The sequence below is a fragment of the Leptonychotes weddellii genome, chromosome 6 (genome assembly GCF_054177405.1).
Source record: "Leptonychotes weddellii isolate Sample4059 chromosome 6, ASM5417740v2, whole genome shotgun sequence".
In the NCBI taxonomy this organism is placed as follows: Eukaryota; Metazoa; Chordata; class Mammalia; order Carnivora; family Phocidae; genus Leptonychotes; species Leptonychotes weddellii.
The window spans coordinates 132,503,549-132,527,711 of record NC_138374.1 but is presented as its reverse complement, the minus strand read 5'-3'; the positions used below and the strand labels follow the sequence as shown (position 1 = coordinate 132,527,711).

Below are 24,163 nucleotides of genomic sequence, written 5' to 3'. Positions count from 1 at the left end.
ATATCTTTATATATAGCTTGCATACATTTTCTATCACACACTTCTGGAATAACATTTTATTAGAAATAATTTTGAGGGCGCCTGGGTGGCTCAGTCGGTTGAGCGACTGCCTTCGGCTCAGGTCATGATCCTGGAGTCCTGGGATCGAGTCCCGCATCAGGCTCCCTGCTCGGCGGGGAGTCTGCTTCTCCCTCTGACCCTCCCCCCTCTCATGTGCTCTCTCTCATTCTCTCTCTGTCAAATAATAAATAAAATCTTTAAAAAAAAAAAGAAATAATTTTGAGTCGAGAAGCTCCATGCTAGCATTGGGTTTGATTCTAAGCAGTGTGTAAGTACATTTGGAGTCTTTATATGTGTATTTGTGTGTTTTCCTTTTAGTGGGAAGGTTTCTTCCTTGCCCAGCTTTATGGTACAACTTGAGTGGAATTAAACCGGAGCGATTCAAAGTAACTGAACTAATGACATTAAATTTCATCCGCAGTTTCTTTCTTTCTTTTTTTATTTTTTAAAGATTTTATTTATTTATTTGACAGAGACACAGCGAGAGAGGGAACACAAGCAGGGGGAGTGGGAGAGGGAGAAGCAGGCCTCCCGCCGAGCAGGGAGCCCAATGCGGGGCCCGATCCCAGGACCTGGGCATCATGACCCGAGCCGAAGGCAGACGCTTAACGACTGAGCCACCCAGGCGCCCCTCATATAGATATCTGTATCATAAATATTTCTCTGATAGCTGTTTTAACTATTTCTCATAGATTCTGGTTTTCATTATCACTATTTTCTTTTTTTTAATGAATGAGTTTTTTTTTTAAGATTTTTTTTTTTTAAAGATTTTATTTATTTATTTGACAGACAAAGACACAGCGAGAGAGGGAACACAAGCAGGGGGAGTGGGAGAAGGAGAAGCAGGCTTCCCGCCGAGCGGGGAGCCCGATGTGGGACTCGATCCCAGGACCCTGGGATCATGACCTGAGCGGAAGGCAGACGCTTAACTGACTGAGCCACCCAGGCGCCCCTCATCCGCAATTTCTTTTTTTTTTTTTTTCATCCGCAATTTCTAAGTGGTGCCGGTTTACTGGGACCCAGAACAGCGGCGCGTTCACAGCACTGGCGGAAAGATGGGAGAACTGGCATCGAGTTCATGTAACATCTAATTAGGAAAAACCCTTTTCTCCTATAAATCTCAGGTGGGCCGCAGCCGCATCTGAGATGAGGACGTGTGATCAGCACCTGTGTTCCTTGTACTCCATGTTTCTCAGCACGACGCCGCTCCATACAGATCCGACTGAAATCCCAGCTCGGTGAGATGTAACCGTGGGGCGGGGGCTTCTCTCCCGGGAACTGCGACCAACTTCGCTTGATACTCTCTCAGGCGGAGCCAACAACTTCCAGTCCCTTCTGTTTTACCACTTTTATTTCTGGGAGACATTCTGCAATCACATTCGGTATTATTACTTAGGGTCCTTGCCCAATTTAAAGTCCTCCCCCGCCCAGTGCAGTCGGGCTCTGCGCAAGCGTGAGGCCCGGCCTCCCTGTCTCCCCCCTTCTGCCTTCGGCCTCCAAACGCCTGCGCAGGGCTGGGCTCGGGCTGGGGTCACACGTCTCTGGCTTCCCTTTAGTTTCGCGGTAGTTCTTGCTACACAGGCGGTCGTTGGCCATGTAGGGCTGTTGACTTCTGCTTGGTTGGGACGGAGGCTCCTCGGTCCCGGGGCTCTTGGTGTGGGGGCCAAGCCCTCCAGGTTCCCCTCCCTCTGCCTTGCCTTCACCCTCAGAGGGGCTGTTGTTCCGGAGTTACTGGTAGCAATTTACCAGACGCCTCTGCCTCCGCGTGAAGCGTGGATTCCCTGCTCGCTGGATGGGTTCAGGTAACAAGGTGAAAGCCCCCTTTTCCTAATGGAGAAGACATTCTCCTTAATACATCTTTGTTCCTCATTCACATTCCCGTATGGAGAGAGTCATTTTGCTTATCACGAGCCTCAGTTTTCTTTTCTGTAAAATGGAGACAACTATCTCACTGATTTCCTACCCTTCGGAGGCTTTTGCCAGGATTTAATGCAGTGGTATATAGGTCGGGGTCTTTTCACCCCCTCACCTGGCTTGTGACAACCAAAACTGTCTCTGGACACTGCCCAGTGTCTTTTGGGGAGCACACTTATCCCCAGTTGGGACCAGGGTAGGAATGAATGACGTAAAGCTGACTGGCAGTGTTCCATCCTGGAGCTCAGAATGCCTTGCGAAGACAAGGGCTTTGAACTGTCCTTCAAACGTGATGAGTTAGGGCAGCCAAGGCCCCCCGCAGCGGCTTTCCACTTGATTGTGTTGAGCTGTGTGACTAAAAGTATCGTGTCTGTTGTATCAAAGAAGGAAAATGTATTGGACTCAATGATGAGAATATAAAATCTGTGTGGTTAGAAGATTTGTAAACGCACAATTTTGTGGCAACGCAGGACCTGTCATTTACGTTAGTGTATGCAATATTGGAGTAGGAAACGCAGACAGGCCTGGGCCTGTCTGATGCAGGAAGACACGAGCACAGTTACTCCGAGCACCGAGCCGGATGTTTATTTCTCGAGTTCACAAGACTGGGGTGTACGTGGAGTGGGGGGTTTGATGGCGTGTGTGGAGCAGGGGTCCTCGCTGAGGCCACGCTCTGCTGCCTTGCTGATGGTTGCGCCCTCCAGTGGCTGGCCCAGAGCAAAGGCCCACGGAGAAGTGGGATAAATCATTTTGGAAACTCACCCTTGGAGTGGGATTGTAATGGAGACAGACGGGCTTTAAGGAGCAGACAAGGAGGAAGGACATATAGTAAAGATATAATAAAGGGCTGGGGCAGTTTGCAGGGGCTTCTCTACACTGGGGGACCCTGTCCCCTGCTAGCCCGGCGGTCACGGGCCAGTGCGAATAAAAATAAGTGTCCATGAATCAGTTTTGTCTCCCAGCCTGCCTTCATCGGTTGCTTTGCTTCTTGGGGGGAAATGTTAGAGGAAATAATGTAAATTGTTTATTATTCTTTTATTAGGATCCAAAACATGTGATATGAGCAGGTGGAAAGCAGGAATGAGGAAACTAAGTGGAGCCGCCTGGGGAGAAAGGAAGGAAGGGAAGGAGGGAGGGAGGGAGGAAGGAAGGAAGGACGGACTTCGGTGGGTGAGCAGGTTTTATTTATGGAACCCATGAGTATACCTATTTCCAACTGCGTTCCTATTCCGTTGTAAGTGAACTGAGACAGAACAGCTATGTCCTTGTGCCAGCAGGTGGCACCATAAGAACCTCCTATAGGAAAAGGGGTTGGCTAACGTTAAGCAGGACCCTTCATATTTTTCCTTTCAGGAAAAGTCTAGTCGTCAGAGTAGATTCCTAGTTTTGCTGACATCAGCAACATGTGCGCACCCCTTAAAGTGTTTTCAGAAGATTCATCTCTCCCCTCATTTTTCATATACTTGTATTGCTCATTCAGTGAAAGATTCTATCCCCGTAAAAGGAAAAAAAGAAAAACCTGACGGTTTAAAATAAAATTGACTAATATTATATATATAATGACATATGTGTGTGTATATATATATGTATATATATATATGTAATATATCTTAATTACTGCAGTTACTTGAGGCACACATCTCTTTACCGAGTACGAAAGATGTTCTTGTGAGGTTATGCTAGGTGGTTAGAGACGAAGGAAGCCCGCCCTGTTCTCATACTCCTGTCCTCCTCTGGGCTGGAAGGACTCCTTGTGCCCGAATATCTCCCCAATACTAAGCAACCTCTCAGACTCAGGGGGAACCCTGTGCTGGAGGTAGTGGGCATTTCTGACCTTCACAAACAGCTCTAGGAAGGTAGGTGTTATGGACTCGTGTTTCAAATTTCCTGCACATTCCCTGGGATTCAGGGGACTTTGTCTGCCAGCATTGGGGTCTGGCTTTAGGTTGGCATCCTGTGATCTGGCCTCATCAGTGTGTGCTTTTCCCCTCCCACCAGCTGGGCTGGAACCAGGGCCTTGGTCTAGGGTATTGATAGAGACATCTTGATCTTGACACAGAATAGAGATGCCCTTGTTGGAGTCTTTGCCCTTTGGGGGTCTTAGACAATCTTTCTCTCGGGCTTGTGGCTTCTCTGCTGTGAAGTGGGAAGCTTTGTAATTTTGAGAGAGTGACTGTTCCTTGCTTTTCACGGAGTCCCTTAGGCCAGCGTGATCGAAAGGAGGCATCTGGGACTTGATTTTATATATTCCTTGGGTTGAGTTGGTGGCCAGTGCTCTGGGGAAGGAGGTAAAAAGAAGAAAGATGTCTGAAAACCAACAAAAAGACCCATATTTTGAATTTCCCAGTTGTTAGACCTGTTCCCCTTCCGTGTGGTAGCCGCTGAGGTAATGAAGTGGCTGAGAAGGGGGCGGTTCCAATATGGGGAAGTGTTTCATTGCTTAAGGAGGAAAGGCAGCATTTTCTCAGGGAGAGGATGATTTAGGGAAGTCAGTTGGGAAGAGGGATTCAATGGTGTCTCCATGAGTTTAGTAAGCATTTTTTTACCTAACTTTATTTGCCTGCGGAACTCGGTGCTTCTGTCGTCCTGGTGGTGAGGGCTCAAGGACATCTTCTGGTCTCTTCTGAATTCCACTCTCCAAATAAGAGGAGAGCTTTTTCTTGATAATATCTGCTTTGAGTTAATGAATAAGTGTTACAGGTTGAATTCTGTCTTCCCCAAATGTCATATGTTGAAGTCTTAACCCCACAGCACCTCAGAATGTGACCCTATTGGGATAGGACCTTTACAGAGATAGGCAAGTTAGGAGGAGGTCATTAGGGGGAGCCCTAATCCATGACTGGTGTCCTTATAAAAAGGGGAAATTTGGACACAAAGACACAGAGGGGAGACAGTGTGAAGGGATGTAGGGGAAAGACAGCCATCGACACTCTGAGAAAGGCCTGAAGGAAGTCCTTCCCTCACAGCCTCTGGAGGAATCAACCGTCCACACACCCTGATCTTGGACTTGTAGCCTCCAGAACTGTGAGGCAATAAATAAGCCACCCAGTTAGTGGTTCTCTCTTACGGAAGCCCTAAAAACTAATCTAGTAAGAGAAGAAGGGAAGGGATGCTGGACTGGCAATGGGTTCTCTGGGCAGAGAACCAACATATGAACACCTCCAGATCACATACACAGCAGGCTGATCTGGCATGCTGGATGAAGACAGAAGAACTTACAGCAGTTCCCCAGGGTTGACCTAGAACATGTTAACAAGGATTTAGAAACACTGAGATCAGAGGTTTAAACTGGCCGGAGGCCCATGGAGGTTTTGTTTGAATGTTTTATTTGGCAAGCATGGGGTTTTCAAGACAAAATACCTGGGTGTGAGCAATACCCAGAGATGGTGCCCTATTGTTTCCTTCACCTCAATTATGTGCCCTCCTACTTGCCTCAACCACGAGTTGTAACTGCTGGCTATGATGAAGTGGGTTTTTCACTCTTTGAATAAATGTTTCAGCATCTTGTAGTTATGGCTACTGTGGAGGACCCAGTTAGTTTTCAAGACATCTCATGAATTGGTCACTTGGGTTTGAAAGTCTTGCGCTGGTTTGGGAGTGAGTTCCCTGGATCTGCACTGGGGTGAGCAGGCACCAGGCAGAGGGAATATGACCAGATAGGGGACTAGAAATCACATTCAACTCCTAATACTGTTTCATCACTTCTTTGCGAGGTAGTCAAGACAAGAGAAGGTCTTTTGTGAGCCATTCTTCCTCTGTTATTTCCTTGAGTGTGTGCCTGTGTGTGTGTGTGTGTGTGTGTGTGTCTTATCCATGTAAGACCTTCATCTATTTCCTATAAACCAAGAGATTTTAAGCTACTTCTCCCAGCCAGGCCATTCTTTTGCAGTTTAGACCTGTTGAGTCAGCAGGCTCGGAAATGAACATAACTTTCCTCTGAAACTGGATCTTTCTCCCGTGTTCCCTTGTGGAGGCATGGCACCTGCTTACATCCAACTCTCCAACTCAGCAAGGATGTTTGGATGCCTCCTTTGCGCCAGGCAATATACTCTTGACTCTGGTTTTATTTCCCCCTGAGCATATCATTAATCACAAAGCTCTGACAATTCTACTTTCTAAATATCTCAGAATACTCATTTTTCTTTACTTGGCCAATTCCCTAGTTTAGGTCTGAACTTTAGGAATTCTCTTCAACATTGCAGCCAGAGTGAACATGTAATCTCCCTACTCCCAGACCCTATAGGGTGAAATCCAAACTCTTTTGCAAGACCTATGAAACTCTTCATGATCAGAGACACCAACCCCACCGCTTTGCCTCCACACTCTGCCTCACCTTCTCCTCGCCCCTTACCCTCCTCAATACTGGACTGTTTGAAGCAAGTCATGCTCATGCGTGCATCTTTGTACATACTGTTCCTTCTGCCAGGAGTGGCCTCATTCCATGTGTCCCTATGACAAACCACACTTCCCCCCCCCCACCCCCGCCCTGCCATTCTCCTCTAAGATTCTGCATACACACTGCCTCTCTTGGGAGATCTTAACTGAGGCCCTTTGATAGACAGGAATCTTCTTATGTTCCTGCCCTCCTTTGGAAACAACTCTAATTTAGCAATTAGAATTTTCTATTATAATTTTTCACAAGCACAGCTACCTTCCAATTTAAACATGAGCATCTAGAGGACACAGACCATGTTTTTTCATATTTACGTTCCTGCATCTATTGGAGTAGCTATAATGTCCCACAATAATCTTAGTATTACCTCAGTTAAAAATGTGGGTTTTGAGCCTAATTCCTAACCTGCTGATCCAAATCTCTACAGATGAGAATTGGGAATATGCATTTTAGACAGTCCACCAACTGGCATGTAGCCGAATCTCAGTAACAATTTCAGTGAATGAATCATGGGAAAATATTGCCTAGTACAGTGCCTGATAAATACCGAGACATAATACATATCATTTCTTCTCCTTTTCCTTAAATTTTTCCCCCTTTCCCTTAATTTTACTGTTAAGAATCTAAGGCTCAGAAAGAATATGACTTTCTAAGGGACATAGAGACAGAGGCCCCTGAATCAGTTTTCTGCCTCTTGGTCCAGACTCTTCCCACACCACCTGTCACCGAGGCAAATGCTCTACTCAGCCAGAATAGCCACCTACCTCGGCCTGGCCTTTTGCATGCCTTCCCTGCCCCACTCCGTGAAAGTAGGTATAATGTCTTACATGTCTTTTTGAGAATAGAAGTGGGATTCAACCAGATGGCTTTTAAGGTTCTTTTCCAGTCTGTGAGCTCTCATTCTAGTTTGTTTTTAACATTTATTACAGACAGGGAAATGGAAAGCAGAGAAGTTCAGCTACTTGCTCAGAGTCCTCTTTTAGGCCCAAAGCTGCAGGTTAGAAATAATTCCCAGGCCAGCTGTATGGACATTACTTTTTGTTCTTGTGTCCATATATTAGCCGTGTAGACCTAAACAAGTTGACATCAAATACTGACACCTGGCTTTCCTCTGGAACATGCCCCAGCATTTACAGAGCTTCTGAGTTCTGGCACCTGCCTTCAGTGAGAAGGGGCTGTAGTTTTGCAGAGCTGGGGTGGATCCTTTCTATGCTGAGTTTTGAAGTAATATCAAAATCAAATTATTTTTATTATGGATGTCGTTTCTGCAAACCGTACAACTGTGCTGGTTTCAACAAAGCAGTAGGAAAGTTTTAGTCCTGTAATCATCTTTTCTTGATGGATCCATCAATCAATTAAGTGATAAGAGTAAACACTTACGTAACACTTATTTTGTGTTTAGGTACTGTCCCAAGTGCTTGCTGAATCCTCGACTAACTTCACAAGGTGGGGAACATCATTTCCCTGTTACACTGGAGGAAAGTGAAGCACAGACAGGTCCAGTAAGCCCCCCAAGGCCTCACAGCTGGTAAACGAGAGTCAGGATTTCAACCCTGACAGTCTGGGTCCAGAGTCTGTGTTCTTAGCCGCCATGTTTTAATGGGATCTTTGAGTAGGGGGGTTTTCTTTCCCAATTTTTATTGAACGGTGTAGACAGCTCTGGAGGGTCTGAGATTCTGGACACCACTGTGTAGTCCCTTGGCTCTGTGATGATCAGTAGTTACTAACTAGAAACTAGTTTTTGAGGCGAGTTCCATTATTCGTGTTATAGCTACTTAACTACTTGCTTATCTCTGTTAATTGGACAGTCTTCTAAATGATGTACACATTTGGAAAGGGTTATTTGGAGACAGGAGGTTTTATGGAAGAGGCATTGTTATAAAGAACATGAGCACATGACTTACAGGTAAAGAGGCCTCTTTGGGAAAACAACAGAAATATTGGCCCTTTGACGTACGGAGTCAAAGAAAACACAGTGCCGATATACTACAATTACTTGTTTGAAATTTTCTAATCTGAGCATAATCTGCAGGCTCTAGTGTGAACACACATTAAAGTACAAGGAGGGTGGCTGAGAAGTTCATTTTGAAGTCAGTCACATTGGTGAGCGTTGAAAATGGCCAAATGCTCCTTGCTCAGCACCATCAGAGGGCAGGTATCAGGACGAGGATATTGCTCTGTGGTCGCTAATCCTGGGGATCTTCTCTTTTCTTTTTTTTACTTCCCTTTCTTAAGGTGACTTGCATATTAAGCAGTTGCTCAATCAATGGCTGTTGACCAGGCACAGAGATGAAACCAAATCAACCCAGATATAGTGAAAGGAAAGCAGAATGAAAAATAAAATAAGAAGAAAACAAAGGACTTAAGCAAGAGAGAGCTCATTTGAAACATAGAAGTGACTGGAAGCCTGAGAAGTATCAGCTCAAAAAGGCTTGATGATGAGCTGCTGCAGGGAGCTATGTACCCCAGGGAGGGTGGGAGGAGGGCAGGCAGCCTAAAATCCAGGTCAGGTTAAGTTCTTGTTTCCTTGGTGTCTAGGTCTCTGAAAGAGCCCTTGTCCTGAGGTAGGGGTGTCTCTCTGGCCTCAGCCAGGCGATGGCTTGTCGCCCTGCCCTGCCTCTCCCCCGTCCTGGAGGCCTCACCTTGTTGCAACCTCTGCAGTTCTTTCTGGAGCTGTCTCTGCTCCCGGGTCAGTAGCTTCATATGGTACAGGCAGATGTGCTCCAGTCCCTGCAGTCTTTGGCTGAGTCTGGCTTCGGCCCACCTGGCGTTCTTCCTCTCCAAATCAAAGTGCTTATACACAGGACCCGTGACCATGTGGCTCTCCATCCTCTTCATGGTCTAGAGACAATAATACAAGATTCTGTCAGGCACCACGACTGACCTGATAGAGCAAGACAGGGAGACCCTGACCCCTGGCTTTTAATCAGGTTTCAATGCTTGAATCCTGTGTGTTTCTGAAACGACAGCTGCCCCATCACACCATTGGGAAATTTTGCCCTATACTAATGAATTCCTAGAGTGACACAGGAGATGGGGTGGTGGTGGTGGTGGAAATTGTTCCTCTGAGGCTCAGTGTCCTTGCCAATAACATAGTGATAGATGATAGGCTCCCCACACAGCCCCAATCAGATTGCCATAAAGGTCAAGCATACAAACAACTTTCTGGGAAAAAAGTAGAAATACTTTACTTATATAAAGCATTATTTACCCAATAAGAGAGTCTCTTCCACTATTCTTCAAAAGCTTCCAAAAAGCCTGGTGAAGGGTCTGGAGAGGATGTGAGACTTAGGGCAGAGCTATTCTCTGGGACCCCTTTTGGTTCACTCACTCACACATGAGTGGGTCCACACAGCCTGTAGCCTGCCGGGTGCCAGGTGCTATGCTAAGTGCTGAGGGTGGTGGTGACTGAGTCATAGTTCCCACTCCCAAGGGGTTTTCAGATTTGTGACTATAGAGTCTAATAATAACACACCAGATCTGGAGAGTAGGACTCTATGGTCACAAAACAGTAAAGGCATTCCAAGCAGTAGTCTGGGCAGCAGTGGTGAGACTACTTGGGTTGGACGTCCTCACCCATCTTCTCAGAGCTCTGGTCCTCTCTACCCTTCTTGTACCCTGATGACCAAGCCCATGCTGGCTTCCTCCTCCTGAAACTCTATCACGCGTATAGGCAGGACACACCTTCCTCTTCTTTGAGTTCTTCACCATACTTATTTCAGAGCTAAGATCACAATACATGCCCAGGATGTAAATGGATTGCTCTTGATGGAACTTTGGTGATCATAATGCAGGAAAAAGCTTAGTGTTGAAAGGGAGGATAAGGTCAGGACCTAGAAAAGACATTTTAAGACAGCTTGCTTTATAGTCTAAAGTGTAGACTGAACTTTAACCAAAGGACAGGTGGGTAGCACTTACCTACAAACCCAGAGTTCTCAGCATGAGAATGCTGCTGTTATCTTTTGCTATGTCAGGCTGAGTCTGGATTAGTGAGCTTGTTTTTCTTCAGGAAATTTCGGAGTTTGGTGTTGGGGAGCGGGGAGGGAGAGGCTGTGGGGGAGAGTGTTGAATACACTTGAAAGCTCTCTCTCATGCCACCTCCCCTGGGCAGGAATGCTAACTCCCTGGACATGGGCACCAATCCCAGAGCTCTAAATAGCTCTGTGATTTAAGGAAGACTGCCAGCTTCCAGTCGTCCCCTAGTGGGGCCCACAGTGCTCCTTCGGGGCTGTGTCCATGGGAGCCAAGAATGAATGCAAGGAGTGTTTTACTGTGTTCTCAGTCTCTCTCCTTCCTCACCCCACCCCTTCTCTTTTTCCACCTCATTTGCCATACCCACCACTCCCCCTACACACCATGCTCATTCCGACTTCTTGGAAATCAGGTCAGGGCCCTAAAGAAGGCACCTGTTTCTTGGTTTTTGGTTTTTGCATTTTTTGGGGGGTCAGGTGGTGCACATTTTTGTGCAGGAGAGTAGTTATTTTTTTTTATCGTGCATTGTTGCACATCATACTGACCGTTCTTAGGCTTCTGTCCATATTGTGTACTTTAGAGCTTATTAAGGTTTTCTGTTGTGACATCAGAATTAGGCAAAGTGAACCTTAAATAGACTTTTGTGATCACAGTTTGGACAGCTGCAGTAGAAGACCAGTTGAATTATTGGTTATAGAACAGGATACTAAGTGGGATTTTTACTGTTGCCTGGGGCTTCATGGGAAAACAAGAGCCGCTCCTGTGCTACAGTCTAAAGAGAACCGCCAGCTGGGCCTATTAATCCCCCTAGAGCTTACTGAGAGGAGCTCAACAGGCCCTATGACCCACAGTCATCAGCTAGCAAACAAGCTATTATAAGGAGATTACTGGGGAGAGGAAGAGGGAAAGCCATTATTCATTCTCTCAGTAGGAGGTAATTCCTTTCCCAGCTCTTCCCACCAAGTAATCTTCTCACCTCCAGTATTTAAATGAACAGGGTGGGTCCTAGAGAATGGAGTACCTACGGGGCAGAGACTGGCAGCTCACTCCCCAGCTGGACTTGATGACCCACAGAACCACAGAAGAGTTTCCATCCCCAGCCCTCTGTTGCCACAGGGCTGATGATGGTGAGGGATTTCTTAGAAAAGCTGGTTACTCCATGTCATCTTGAGCGAGAGAGCTGAGAGGGAGGCTTGCAGAAATAATCCAAGGCTGGAAGACAGGAATGAGCCTTAGTGCGGTGAGTGTGCAAGAGAATGGTGGCCAAACCTATCCTAGTTCCCCTTGGGCCTTTGAGAGTGCCAAAGAGGACCTCAGCAGTTTCCTGGCTCCATGTGAAGGAGCAGAGGGCTTATATAAGGAAGCAGAAGCTATGGAAGACTCTAGGTCAAATAAGGTAATACAGCACCAGAGTGGGCATAGAACCATAGGCTGAGCCACCCAGGCACCAAAAACAACATATCTTAAGAGCAGAGGACAGAGGAAAACATGGAACATCACCGGTCAGGGAAAGACCAGCAGTGGCCCCAGAAGCAGCAGTTATATAGGAAGAGCTCTGCCTCTTCTATCTTCCTTTGATCCCACAACCTCAGAGGTGTTAGATATTGAGAAGAGAAGGAGGGGAAGTATACAAAACAAGACCACCTTCCCCATTCCGCCCCAAGGGGTTGGAGAAGGAAGAATGATAAAGCAGTTCATTTCCCTCTCTCTCCAAGTCCCTTGGAGTCTAGTGAGGGAAGGATTTAAATTGTATATGAGATTGGAATTTCAAAGTGGACTGGCCTTTTTATAACCAAAGTGACCGGAAATATGGAGAATCTGCCCATGATATTCATTAAGGGACAAGAAAGAAAAATCAACAAAGACAGTGATTGGAGATGTAAAATTGTCATTCCCACATCATGTCCTGCTATCACCACTAGAGAAAGGGGAAGTTTCAATTGCTCATTAAAGCAGTTATGATTAAAATAAATTTTACAGAATGGATTTTATTTATTTGCACTCATGCACTTTCCTATCTCTCCGTTTTATCTGGAGGTAGCATCCTTGTGTAGTCAAACACACCTGAGATCAAATAATTCTGTCATTTAATGGGATGTGTGACTTTATTCATTAATTTGTCAAAGCCCCTACTTTCCTTATCTGTAAAAAGGGTTAATAGTATCTCCAGCATAGGACTTCTAATGGAATTGAATGAAAGGATATATGAAAAATGTTTGTGCATAGTAGATGCACAATAAAAGTTCCTGGTTTCTAGCAAAGATGGAGTAACAGGAACTAGATTTACTCTTCTATAGGAAACAATTTAAAAATCAGACACAATTTATGAAATGATTTTTTTTTTTTTTGTTACATTGGACATCGGGCAGATAAGATGGCAGTCCCTGAAAGAACAGAAATAAACCAGGTGATCTCTATTATTGCCACAGCTAGTACTGCCTGGGAAGAGGTTTCAGGCCACATTGCAGGGAGAGGCAGCTAGGCATGGATTCCCTGAGTTGAGGAGACAGAGCTAGAAGTCCAGAAAAGCAAGGCAGCTAGCATCAGCAGGGCAGAGTACCAGATCCAAGAAGCTCGATGAGTCCCAAGCAAAAGAAACATGAATAAAATGACTCTAAGGGATATAAAGTCTAACTGCTAAAAAAGTAACAAATAAAGACAATAATTACTAATATCAGAAATAACAGAGGGACATCACTACAGATTCTACAGATATAAAGAGCTAATAAGAGAATATTGTAAATAAGTTTATACCAACAATTTGGCAAATTAGATAAAAAGACAAATTCCTTGGGCGCCTGGGTGGCTCAGTTGGTTAAGCATCTGCCTTTGGCTCAGGTTATGATCCCAGGGTCCTGGGATCGAGCCCTGCATCGGGCTCCCTGCTCCTCAGGGAGCCTGCTTCTCCCTCTCCCTCTGCTGGCTGCTCCCCCTGCTTATGCTCTCTCTCTCTGTCAAATAAATAAATAAAATCTTAAAAAAAAAAAGACAAATTCCTTGAAAGACATAAAATGCCAAAGATCATTTAAAAAGAAATAGATCAACTAAATACCCTTATACAGATGAAAGAAACTGAATTTGTAGTTAAAACCTTCCCACAAAGTAAACTGGGTGATTCCAGCAAACATTTAAGGAAGAAATAATACCAATTTTACAGAAACTCTGCCAGAAAATTGAAGAGGAGACATTACTCTCCAATTCTTTTTATGAGGCTAGCATAACCCCGATACCATAACCAGAAAAAGACATTACAAGAAATGAATACTATAGAACAGCATTCTTCATGATCATAAATGCAAAGATTTTTAAACATGGTCTATCATATAAAATATATAAAATATGTAAAAAGGACAATTCATTGTGACCAAATGTGGTTATCCCAAGAATGCAAGGGTGATTTAATGTTGAAAAATAAATCAATGTGGATCATCATATTAACAGACTAAAAAAGAAAAGTATATAATTAGTGCCATAGATAAAGAAAAAAGATATGATAAAATCCAGAATTCCTTTTTGGTAAAATCTCTTAAAAAACCGAGACCAAAAGAAACTTACTCATAAAGGATATCTATAAAAAATTGATGGCTAACAATCATGCTTAATGGTGAAAGATTGAATTCTTTCTCATAAGATCATGGACAAGGAGAAGATGTCTACCTTTACCACTTCTATTCAGCATTTAGATTAAATTTAAATTTAAAAAAGCAGCAAAACCACTCTTGGCATTGGTGATAATATAGAGCAATGGAAACTTTCATGCATTGTTGCTGGGAATGTAAAATTGTATAACCATTTTGGAAAAGAGTTTGGCAGTTTCTCATAAAATTGAACATATACTTACATATGACCCAGAAATTCCACTTCTAGATATTTAACCAAAAGAAATGAAAGCATGTACTCAGCAATAAAAAATCCCAAAACATTGACACATACAATGGCATGAATAAGTCTTACAGACATGATACTGGTGAAGGAAGTCAATACAAAAGAGAAACTGATTCTATATATTTGAAATATTAGACAGATACAATTACTCTGTAGTGACAGATTAGATAAATGGTTGCCAGGTTGAGAGGTGTGGATGAAGACTGATTGCAAAAAGGAATGAGGAACTTTCTGGGGGAGACAGAGGTGGTGATTATATGTTGCATATATTTGTCAAAACCAACAACCTGTAGACGTCAACTGTGAATTTTAAGGTATATAAATTATACCTCAGTGAAGTTGATTGAAAAAAAAAACTAATTTCATCTTGTCAAAAAGATGCAGGAGACTTCTGCTTCCACCATGAAGGATTGACTTCTATAGGAATTGGCCTTCTCCCTTAAAAACCTGGAAAACTTAACAGAATATATAAAACAACTGTTTTCAGACATTGGAAAATAGGCAGTGCAGGTTTGTGATCCCCTTGAGAGAAGATACGAACAAGGTGCACTCTGTGACTGCCCCACATTAGTTCCTGGAAGCAGTTTTCAGGCTGCAGTGCAGGAAGGGGCAACTAAAACAGAATCCAACTGTCTCTTTGAGTTGAGCATCCAGAGAATGAAGTTTGGACAGGCTGGGGTGGCTGGGTGTGTAGAACAGAGTACCAGACAGGAGGTAAATACTCGGTGGGGAGCGGGGGGGTTCCAGAGATCTGCAGAGGGGTCCCTTTGAGTCTTTGGCTGATCTACTCATGCAAGGATGAGATGTCCAACAAAACTGTGGATTAATAAATAAAATGGGGTATGTTCATATAATAAAAAACTACTTATCAATAAAAAGAACTACCAGTACATGAAACAACATGGATTACTCTCAAAAGCATTGTGCTAAGAGAAGGATACCCATACAAAAGAATAAATCTGGGTGATTTCACTTATAGAAAATTCTAGAAAAGGTAAACAAAGTGATAGAAAGCAGATAGGGCTGCTTGGAGCCAGGGTGGGGAGCACAGATGGACTTGAAAGGACAAGAGAAAAGTTTTTGGGGGTCCTGGAGATGTTCTAATCTTGATTGTGATGGGTTTACATACGTGTTTTCATTTGTCAGAACTCTTCAAGCTATGTACCCAATATGGGTGAATTTTATTGGATGAACATTAAACCTCAATAAAGCTGATAAAAAAAAAAAAAAGACATGAGACTTTCCAAGACAGCGGAGGAGTAGGAGACCTTAGTTTTGTCTGGTCCCAGGAATTCAGCTAGATAGCTATCAAATCATTCTGAACACCTGTGAACTCAACCAGTGATCTAAGAAAAGAATTGCTGCAATTCTACAAATAGAAAAGTGACCACACTCTGCAAGAATGACAAGATGGAAAAACTCACCTCAAAAAAGAGAGCAAGAGGCAGTACTGACTGCCAGAGACCTAATCAGTATGGATGTAACGAAGATGTCGGAACTAGAGTTCAGAATAACGCTTATGAAGATACTAGCTGGACTCGAAAAAAGCACAAAAGACACTAGAGAATCCCTTTCTGGAGAAATAAAAGAACAAAAATCTAATCAAGTAGAAAGAAAAAAGGCTACTAATGAGATGCAATAAAAAATGGAGGCTCTAACTGCTAGGATAAATGAGGCAAAAGACAGAAGGCAAGGGAAACAAAGGCAAAAATGAAGTATTGGGACTTCATCAAGATAAAAAGCTTTTGCACAGCAAAGGAAACAGTCAACAAAACCAAAACACAACCGACAGAATGGGAGAAGATATTTGCAAATGTCTTATCAGATAAAGGGCTAGTATCCAAAGTCTATAAAGAATGTATCAAACTCAATGCCCAAAAACCAAATAATCCATCAAGAAATGGGCAGAAGACATGAACAGACATTTCTCCAAAGAAACATACAAATGGCCAACAGACACATGAAAAAATGCTCCACATCACCTGACATCAGAGAAATATAAGTCAAAACCACAATGATATACCACCTCACACACATCAGAATGGCTAAAATTAACAAGTCAGAAAACGACAGGTGTTGGCGAGGATGCGGAGAAAGGGGAACCCTCCTACACTGTTGGTGGGAAAGCAAGATGGTGCAGCTACTCTGGAAAACAGTATGGAGGTTCCTCAAAAAGTTGAAGATAGAGCTACCCTATGACCCAGCAATTGCCGTGCTGGGTATTTACCCCAAAGATACAAATGTAGTGATCCGAAAGGGCACCTGCTCCCCAATGTTTATAGCAGCAATGTCCACAGTAGCCCAACTATAGAAAGAGGCCAGTTGTCCATTGACAGATAAATCGATAAAGAAGATGTGGTATATATATACAATGAAATATTACTCAGCCATCAAAAGAATGAAATCTTGCCATTTGCAATGGCGTGGATGGAACTAGAGGGTATTACGCTGAGTGAAATAAGTCAATCAGAGAAAGACAATTATTATATGAGCTCACTCATATGTGGAATTTAAGAAAAAAACAGGATCATAGGGGAAGGGAAGGAAAAATAAAATGTGGGCTTCTTTAAATCCTGATTGCCACAAACCAACTGTGAAAATCACCTTTGGGACAAGTGGGAAATTTGAACAGAAAATGGGTATTCAAAGATTTCAGGTGTTTTGTTAATTTTACTGGTTGTGATGATGGCAGATGCTTATGTTAATGAAGTCCTTATTCATTAGAGGTACATACTGAAGTGTTTACAGATGAAAAGACATGAGCTAATATTTTGTATATGTTCTAAAATCCTCCAGTAAAAATGAAATAAAATACTAAAGCAAGTGCATCCACGTCTGCGTATGTGGGAAGAAATGACACAAAAGTGGCAAAATGTTGATAAGTGTTGAAGCTGGGATGTGGGCACAAAAGCGTTTATTAGATGAACCTTTCTAATTATGAACATGTTTTAAATTTTCCATAACAAGCAGTTAAAAAAATTTTTTTTGAGACAGCAGATTGAGGGGAAGACTTATTATATTCAAAGGACTGATCAGTACATTTTTAGTTGGGTTTTAAACAGCAATGATGGAAACCAGAAAACAGTGGCATATCTTCAATATTCTGAAAGAAAATAAGTGTCAACCTAAAATTCTATACACAGTAAAATAAAGACATTTTCAGACAAATAAACACAAAGTAGATTTTGTTCTGCCCTAAATAAAATTCTAAAGGACGTACTTAAGGCAGAAAGAAATGTTCCTAGATGTAGGATGAAGATGCAGGAAGGAATGAAGGGCGGAGAAAGTAGTAAATATGTGGGCACATCTAAATGAATACAGGCTGTATAAAACAGATTTGGAAAATAAATTATTTAATGCACCGTAATAAAGCACTGAGCTTTCAAAGAGGTAGGATGGTAAATTGTTCTGAGGTTCTCTTAAAGCCCGAGAAAAGGGTAAAGACTCTAATTAACATTATATGCCCATAAATTAAGATTCATGTCATCATGTCTGGGATAACTACTAAAAGGATTATATAAGAGAGGATGATTTACAAAGTAGTACAGGATAAGAATCAAAATGGAAAAAACAATGAATCTAAAAAGGGAGAGAGAAAGATGGGGAAAGCAGAAAGTACAAAATAAGATGGAAATTTAAGTCCAAATAGATCAGGAATTGTGTATATAAATGACTAAAGGCTCTAATTAAAAGTCAAGAACTGTCAGACTGGATTTTTTTAAAAAAAGAGTGCTACTTGGCACTAAAATGATTATAAGTACAAATGGAAATGAGGAAATCATGTGAAATTTCTCTATTAAATGATGGTTACTGAGATGATCCAAATATTTTAATATTGTTCCCCAAACATGAACTTGATATTTATAAGGTGAAACTTGAAATAAGAAAAAAACAGACATCCAGAATTACAGTGGAAAATGTTAATTCACCCAGATCAGTAATTAGTGGAATCATTTAAGAATCAATAAGGACATGGGACATTTGAACAGCACAGTGGCAAACTTAACCTTATGGACATATAGAGAAAATCACCTTGCTTTTAAGAAAGGTTCCCGGAAGCTGCCACAAGATACCTCTGCTTACAATTCATTGACTTGAACTTGAGCCGGCTTCAAGCAAGACTGGGCAATGTTTTTGTTTTCTGTTTTTTTGTTTCTCTTTTTCTGAACAGCTATGTGCCCACATTGGCACATGAGTTTTTGGGATTTCATTACTTTGGAAAAGGAGAAACTTCTATTAGGAGACAACCAGGAGTCTCTGCTGCAAACCCTGCTACATAGAAACAGGCAGCTAAGAGTTGCTGAATGTTCACCGCTCTTACTGTGTGACAGGCTACAACCAAATAAGCACTAATTGGTACAAATGTTATTATAAATGCAAATGCAAAGTCTAAAATCACTGGCAGTGCTCTCTTATAAGCTGGTTTATCCAGATGGTCCGAATATGTTAATATCATTTTTTAGATTATATTTGAAACAAAGCGCAAGCACATGCATGCATGCTTTTTCTTTTTTTTTTAAGATTTTATTTATTTGTCAGAGAGAGAGCGCGCGCATGAGCAGCGGGAGTGGCAGGCAGAGGGAGAAGCAGGCTCCCTGGTGACAAGGAGCCCCATGCAGGGGCTCCATCCCAGGACCCTGGGATCATGACCTGAGCCGAAGGCAGACACTTAACCAGCCAAGCCACCCAGGCTTCCTGTGTGCATGGTTTCTTACAGAGAAGTTCAAAATCCCCCCATTATGTTTATGGACACCGTTTGAAAACACCTGGCACAGAGAATGAGGCTCACACACATACATTTTCAAGATACAGCCCTGGCCTCCTCTCTCACTCTCCCACATCTCCCCTGTGCTGTTTGCATTTCTCCAAAGAAAACATGAATTAAGGCGCTAGGTTCTGGCACAGACTATGTTTCTTCTCTCGCTGGCCCATTGTCCCTCCCTTGGCTCTTTCTTTGTCCCCCTTGGAGCGATAGGACTGTGCCAGCAGGATGGGCAGGCGCCCTGTATCTTTCCAGACTTTTCTGTCTGCTCCCTCAATGCATGTAAAACATATAGTTCATTCAACGTTATTATTACTACGACCACTCTCATTATTATACCCTCCAACAGGAGCCATTTTTACACTGCAGTTTTTAAAGATGTCAGTATCCTTTTAATGATTTATTTGTCTCTTTCTCCCACTGGTGTGCATACCCCTTGAGAGAGGGTCTTGAAAAAATTTTTGGTGTCTTCAGCATGCAGCACAGCGCCTGACTCATAAGTGCTTAATACATGTTTGCCGAATTAAAACTTAATTAGGAAAAAATAGCGAGTTAAATAATCTCCCCTGAAAACTTACATAACTCAGACTTATAATTTTCCTATTAATTAATAACCAAGAGGACTTCAGTGCTTCCCTTATCAAACTGAAAAGGTGAGAGTGTTTTTAAGATAATGCCAAATGTATTACTAATATTTTGAGCTGGGAAAACCATAGCCTATAGGGTATATCTGTGCTTGGAATGGTTATCCCATATTAGTTGTAAGTTGACTCATTTTCCCCTTTCATGCCCCCTCAACTGGCTTCTTCTCGATTTATAGTTGAACCTTTGTCCTTCTATTTTATATCAAAACAGACATTTTGTGAGCTTGTTGGGCTTCCAAAACCCGGCCGCCTTTACCAGAGAGGAAGGGGTGCAATGAGGTACCCAGGACATGTTTCTTTGGTGGGTCTGGGATGGCTAAAGCAAGTGGGCTGGCTAACATCTCCTTATTTCTGGTAATGAGACTTCAGCCTTCAGCACATAGTGGTAAGGTAAAAGTTGTGGCCACCCTTATCAGGGAAAAAGCATGCAGCGTTATTGAACTAATACACTCCTAATCTCCCCATCTGTTTAATGGGTAACTTTACACAGTATGTGGATCTCCTTAGTGATAGAGTCCTGTAGTACCCACCCCAGCTACAAAACCAAACGTCCACCTCTTCTCTCTTGCTCTGAGTGCTCAAGGGGGACTGTATTAGTTTTCTAGGGCTGCCATAACAAAGTGGGTGGTTTAGAACAACAGAAATGTATTCTCTCATAGCTCAGGAGGCTGGAAGTCTGAAATCAAGGTGTTGACCAGGGCCATGTTCTCTCCTGAGCCTCTGGAGAAGGAATCTCCCAGCTTCCAGTAGCCCCAAACACTCCTTGGCTGGTGGCGGTGATCTGCCGAGCCTTGTATCCATGCTGTCCCGGCTCTCCCCCTTCCGTGTTTTTGTGTGTCTTCTTGTCTGGTCACATTGGATCAGGGCCCACCTAATTCAGTGTGAGCTCATCTTAAATTGATGATATCTCCAAAGACCCTATTTGGAAGTAAGTCACATTCATAGGGACCTGGGGTTAGGACTTACATCATTTTGGCAGCCATGGTTCAACCCATGATGGGGACTTTTTTAAAGAAGCCCTGTGGAGCCCTTTCTTTTGGGTCAACGTTACTCAATTTTTTATTTCCGATTTTTATAAATAGGTAATTTGTATATATATATGTATATATTTTTAATATTTTGTTTATTTGAGAGAGAGAATGAGATAGAGAGAGAGCAGAGAGGGGGGAGGGTCAGAGGGAGAAGCAGGCTCCCCGCTGAGCAGGGAGCCCGATGCGGGACTCGATCCCGGGACTCCGGGATCATGACCTGAGCCGAAGGCAGTCGCTTAACCAACTGAGCCACCCAGGCGCCCGGTAATTTGTATATTTTTAAAAATAAAAAAATTGCTGTAATTTTAATGTTTCCTATATTCATTACTGGGAGTTACACTATTTTAATGACCCAACGTATATCCTGTTAATCTATTTTAAAACTTCCAGTAACCTGACACCTGTCTTAATCTACCATCTTCACCATTTGATTTACTTATTTCTCTTGCCAATACTCAAATTTTTCCAGCTGCTTAGCCTTGTCACTGTCCCTGATTCCTCTTTTTCCACTTGACCTGCTTATCCATTACTAAACCCTCTGAACCTGTCCCCTAGAATATCCCTTGCTTCCATTTCTCCTTAACACTCACATGCCTAAACTATGATAACGAAATCCTATCTGATTTCCCGACCTTGGTCTCTCCTCACACCACCAGATTAGTATTCATGTGACGCCATCGTTTAAAACCTTTCTAGGATATGTCTTTGTTTGATAAATAAAGAAATGCTTTAACCTGGGAGAATTAGAAGATCGACATGGAAACAACCCTATTGCGTCGATGCAAAGAGAAGAGTTCATGTTCTGTATGTCTTACCAGTATGGTGTCCAGGACACATGATATTTACAGCAATGTACACAATGATCTCCAACATGCCCAATCATTGAAGAAATGTAAAATTTTGTCACTCACAAGGGTATCTTCTATAAGGGTAGAAAATAGAATCAGTATAACTTAAAGGGATATTGAATAAATATTGATATAAAAGATCTTTGTAATGATGTTTAATATTTGGTAGGTATGACATTAAGATCTGCTTCATGCAGCAAATTTGGAAAATATGGAAAAGTGTAAGTGAAATAGTGAAAAAATGACCTGTGGTCTTATCAACCTATTAACATCTTGAAATGCTTCTGTCTAGTCTTTTAAAGAGGAAAACTGTCTAATGAAATGCTTTTCTATCCAGGCCACCACAAACCCCCTACCCCTCTTATTATTCCTACCTCTTTAGTCTCAGACTATTTTAACTTAGCCAATACATGGCTATTCCATGCTCAGTGTTTCCCACAAATTCTTTCCTGATGTGTAGGGGCTGAGTGAGGCTTCCTCTCCCCAAACCAATCTTCCCAGGAACTAGGGTCTTGAAGATTTTCCAAATCTTATTGCGCCACCTGCTGGAGGGAGAGGAAGGGAGATTACAAACCAGCCGCTTCTGTGAACCTTCCAGAGGGATGCAACAGCATGAGAGAAGAGGGTCATGGCCGCTCTCCATCGAGACCTACAAGCCTCCCCAAACATTCTGACCTTCCTTCTTGCTTCTTGGGAGTAGAGTTCAACTTTGAACTCAACTACCCTGTGTGGAGAAGCTGATGTCCCTCTTTTTACGATCCCATCTGACCCAGTCCCAGAAATGGACAAATTAAAGATTTCCTTGACTCCAAAGCTCCATTCAACCTTCCCTCCATTAAGAAGAGAAGCCTGGGAATGGCTTCGGGGATGCAAACAACTGAGCTTGGAAGCTCCCAGAGGGAAGTAGAAGCAACGAGGGCAGAGTGCATATCAGCTTCTCCCTCCATGCAGAAGATGGACATACCCATTTCAGGTTCCTTCCTGCACATCTCTCCCTCTGCTTCCATCCTATCCTCATTTCCTCCATCTTTGCATGGGACAGCGGTTCACAGACTATAAACTCTTGCATTATTTATCAAAGAGGTTACTATCTGCTAGAGTCCTTTCTTAAGATTTTGCCCTTCTTATCCTCACGTCTGCTCACTTCCTTTTTAAAAAAAATTTATTTGAGAGAGAGCACATGAACATGAGTCGGGAAGGGCAGAGGAGGAGGGAGAAAGAACTTGAAGCAGACTCCACACTGAGCGTGGAGACCGGGGCTCAGTCCCATGACTGCAAGATCATGACCTGAGCCGTAACCAAGAGTTGGACGCTTAGCCGACTGAGTCACCCAGGGGCCCCACATCTCCTCACTTCGTAATGAGCCCAGAGTCAGGGATTTGCTTTTGCCCTTGGCCACCCATTCTGAAATTCTGTCACTGTCACTCTCCAGTTTCTCCCACATCAACTGTTATTCTTTCTGGGTTAATTCAACATGTGCATTGAGCAGTATGCTGTGTTCAATAGCAGGAGAGCTGTGGAGAAAGGTAAAAATAATCCTTGCCTTAAGGAAGTGAACATCAAGTTGAGGGGAATAGCAGGTAGAAAGATGAAGAGACTTCAAAATTAAGCTTCTTCACCCCTTTAATGTATTCTCCATACCAGGATCATGGAACAAAACAGGTCACATGTTTGGGAAAACTAGGACCAGAGAGACATGACTTGAACCAAGTGCCATGTGTTCTGGAAATCAGCAAAAGCATCTGAGTTAATGTGGGGACCATTTGTAATTAAAACCAAGAAGCCAGATTTAACACAATAAGGTCAGGGTTGCAAGTAGAGCTAAAAGACTTTTTTTTTTGTTTGCTTTTACAAGGAATATCTAGGTTGGTCTATACGGTCATCGGAAGAACATTAATTTCTGAGGAACCAAGTGTGTTAACATTTTAGGTGAATTAGGAGGGAAATATGAGGGAGAGGTGCCTTGAAGCTGAAGCACCTGTTTTTCTCTCCAAGCTCCGCCCTGCCTGCCCACGTGGTCCACCTGCCCACCCACACGCCCTAAACCATCTTTTGCTTCCTGTCTCCCTCCCTAGGACCAAGGCTCATTCTGTCCTGATTCTAAATTCAGCAAGATTTGGACCAAAGAGAATGCCTTGGAGATTGAACTGAGGTCCAAAGTGGCAGAATTTTCTTTTTTAAGATTTATTTGTTGGGTGGGGGGAGGGGCAGAGGCAGAAGGAGAGAGAGAGAATCTCAAGCAGACTCCCCGCTCAGCACAGAGCCTGAAGTAGGGCTCCATCTCATGATCCTGGGATCAGGACCTGAGCCGAAATCAAGAGTCAGTCACTCAACCAACTGAGCCATCCAGGTGCCCCCAGGCGACAGAATTTTCAAGACACAAGAAAAGTTTGGGGTGAGTTTGTTATTCTCTCAGGTAGAGGGTGTGAAGGTGGGGAGGGTTTGAAGACAAGACTCAAAGACATGAACACAGTGGGTAGTTGAGAGTGCTTCTACTTTGATACACCTGAATCTTTAGGCCACGTGTGTGCATGGTCAAGAGAGTACTTACTATCACTGATGATGATGATGATGGTGGTGATGATATCCAGTCCCTATTTTGCTTTCAGTTTTTGGAATCATCCTAAAGGTGTGTTGGAATTAGGTTGCATGGG

General features: G+C 43.0%; 1 protein-coding gene across 1 annotated transcript; it reads right to left on the bottom strand.

Moving 5' to 3' along the window:
* Positions 1–3,661: 3,661 nt before the first annotated feature.
* CCDC190 (coiled-coil domain containing 190) lies at positions 3,662–9,455 on the bottom strand. Its single transcript, XM_081823215.1, has 3 exons — positions 9,010–9,455; positions 4,521–4,644; positions 3,662–4,250 (listed from the first exon to the last, which is right to left on the bottom strand). Exons 1-3 carry the CDS (start codon positions 9,203–9,205, stop codon positions 3,662–3,664), a joined length of 909 nt encoding a protein of 302 aa, XP_081679341.1. The 5' UTR covers positions 9,206–9,455.
* Between the last annotated feature and the right edge of the window lie 14,708 nt (positions 9,456–24,163).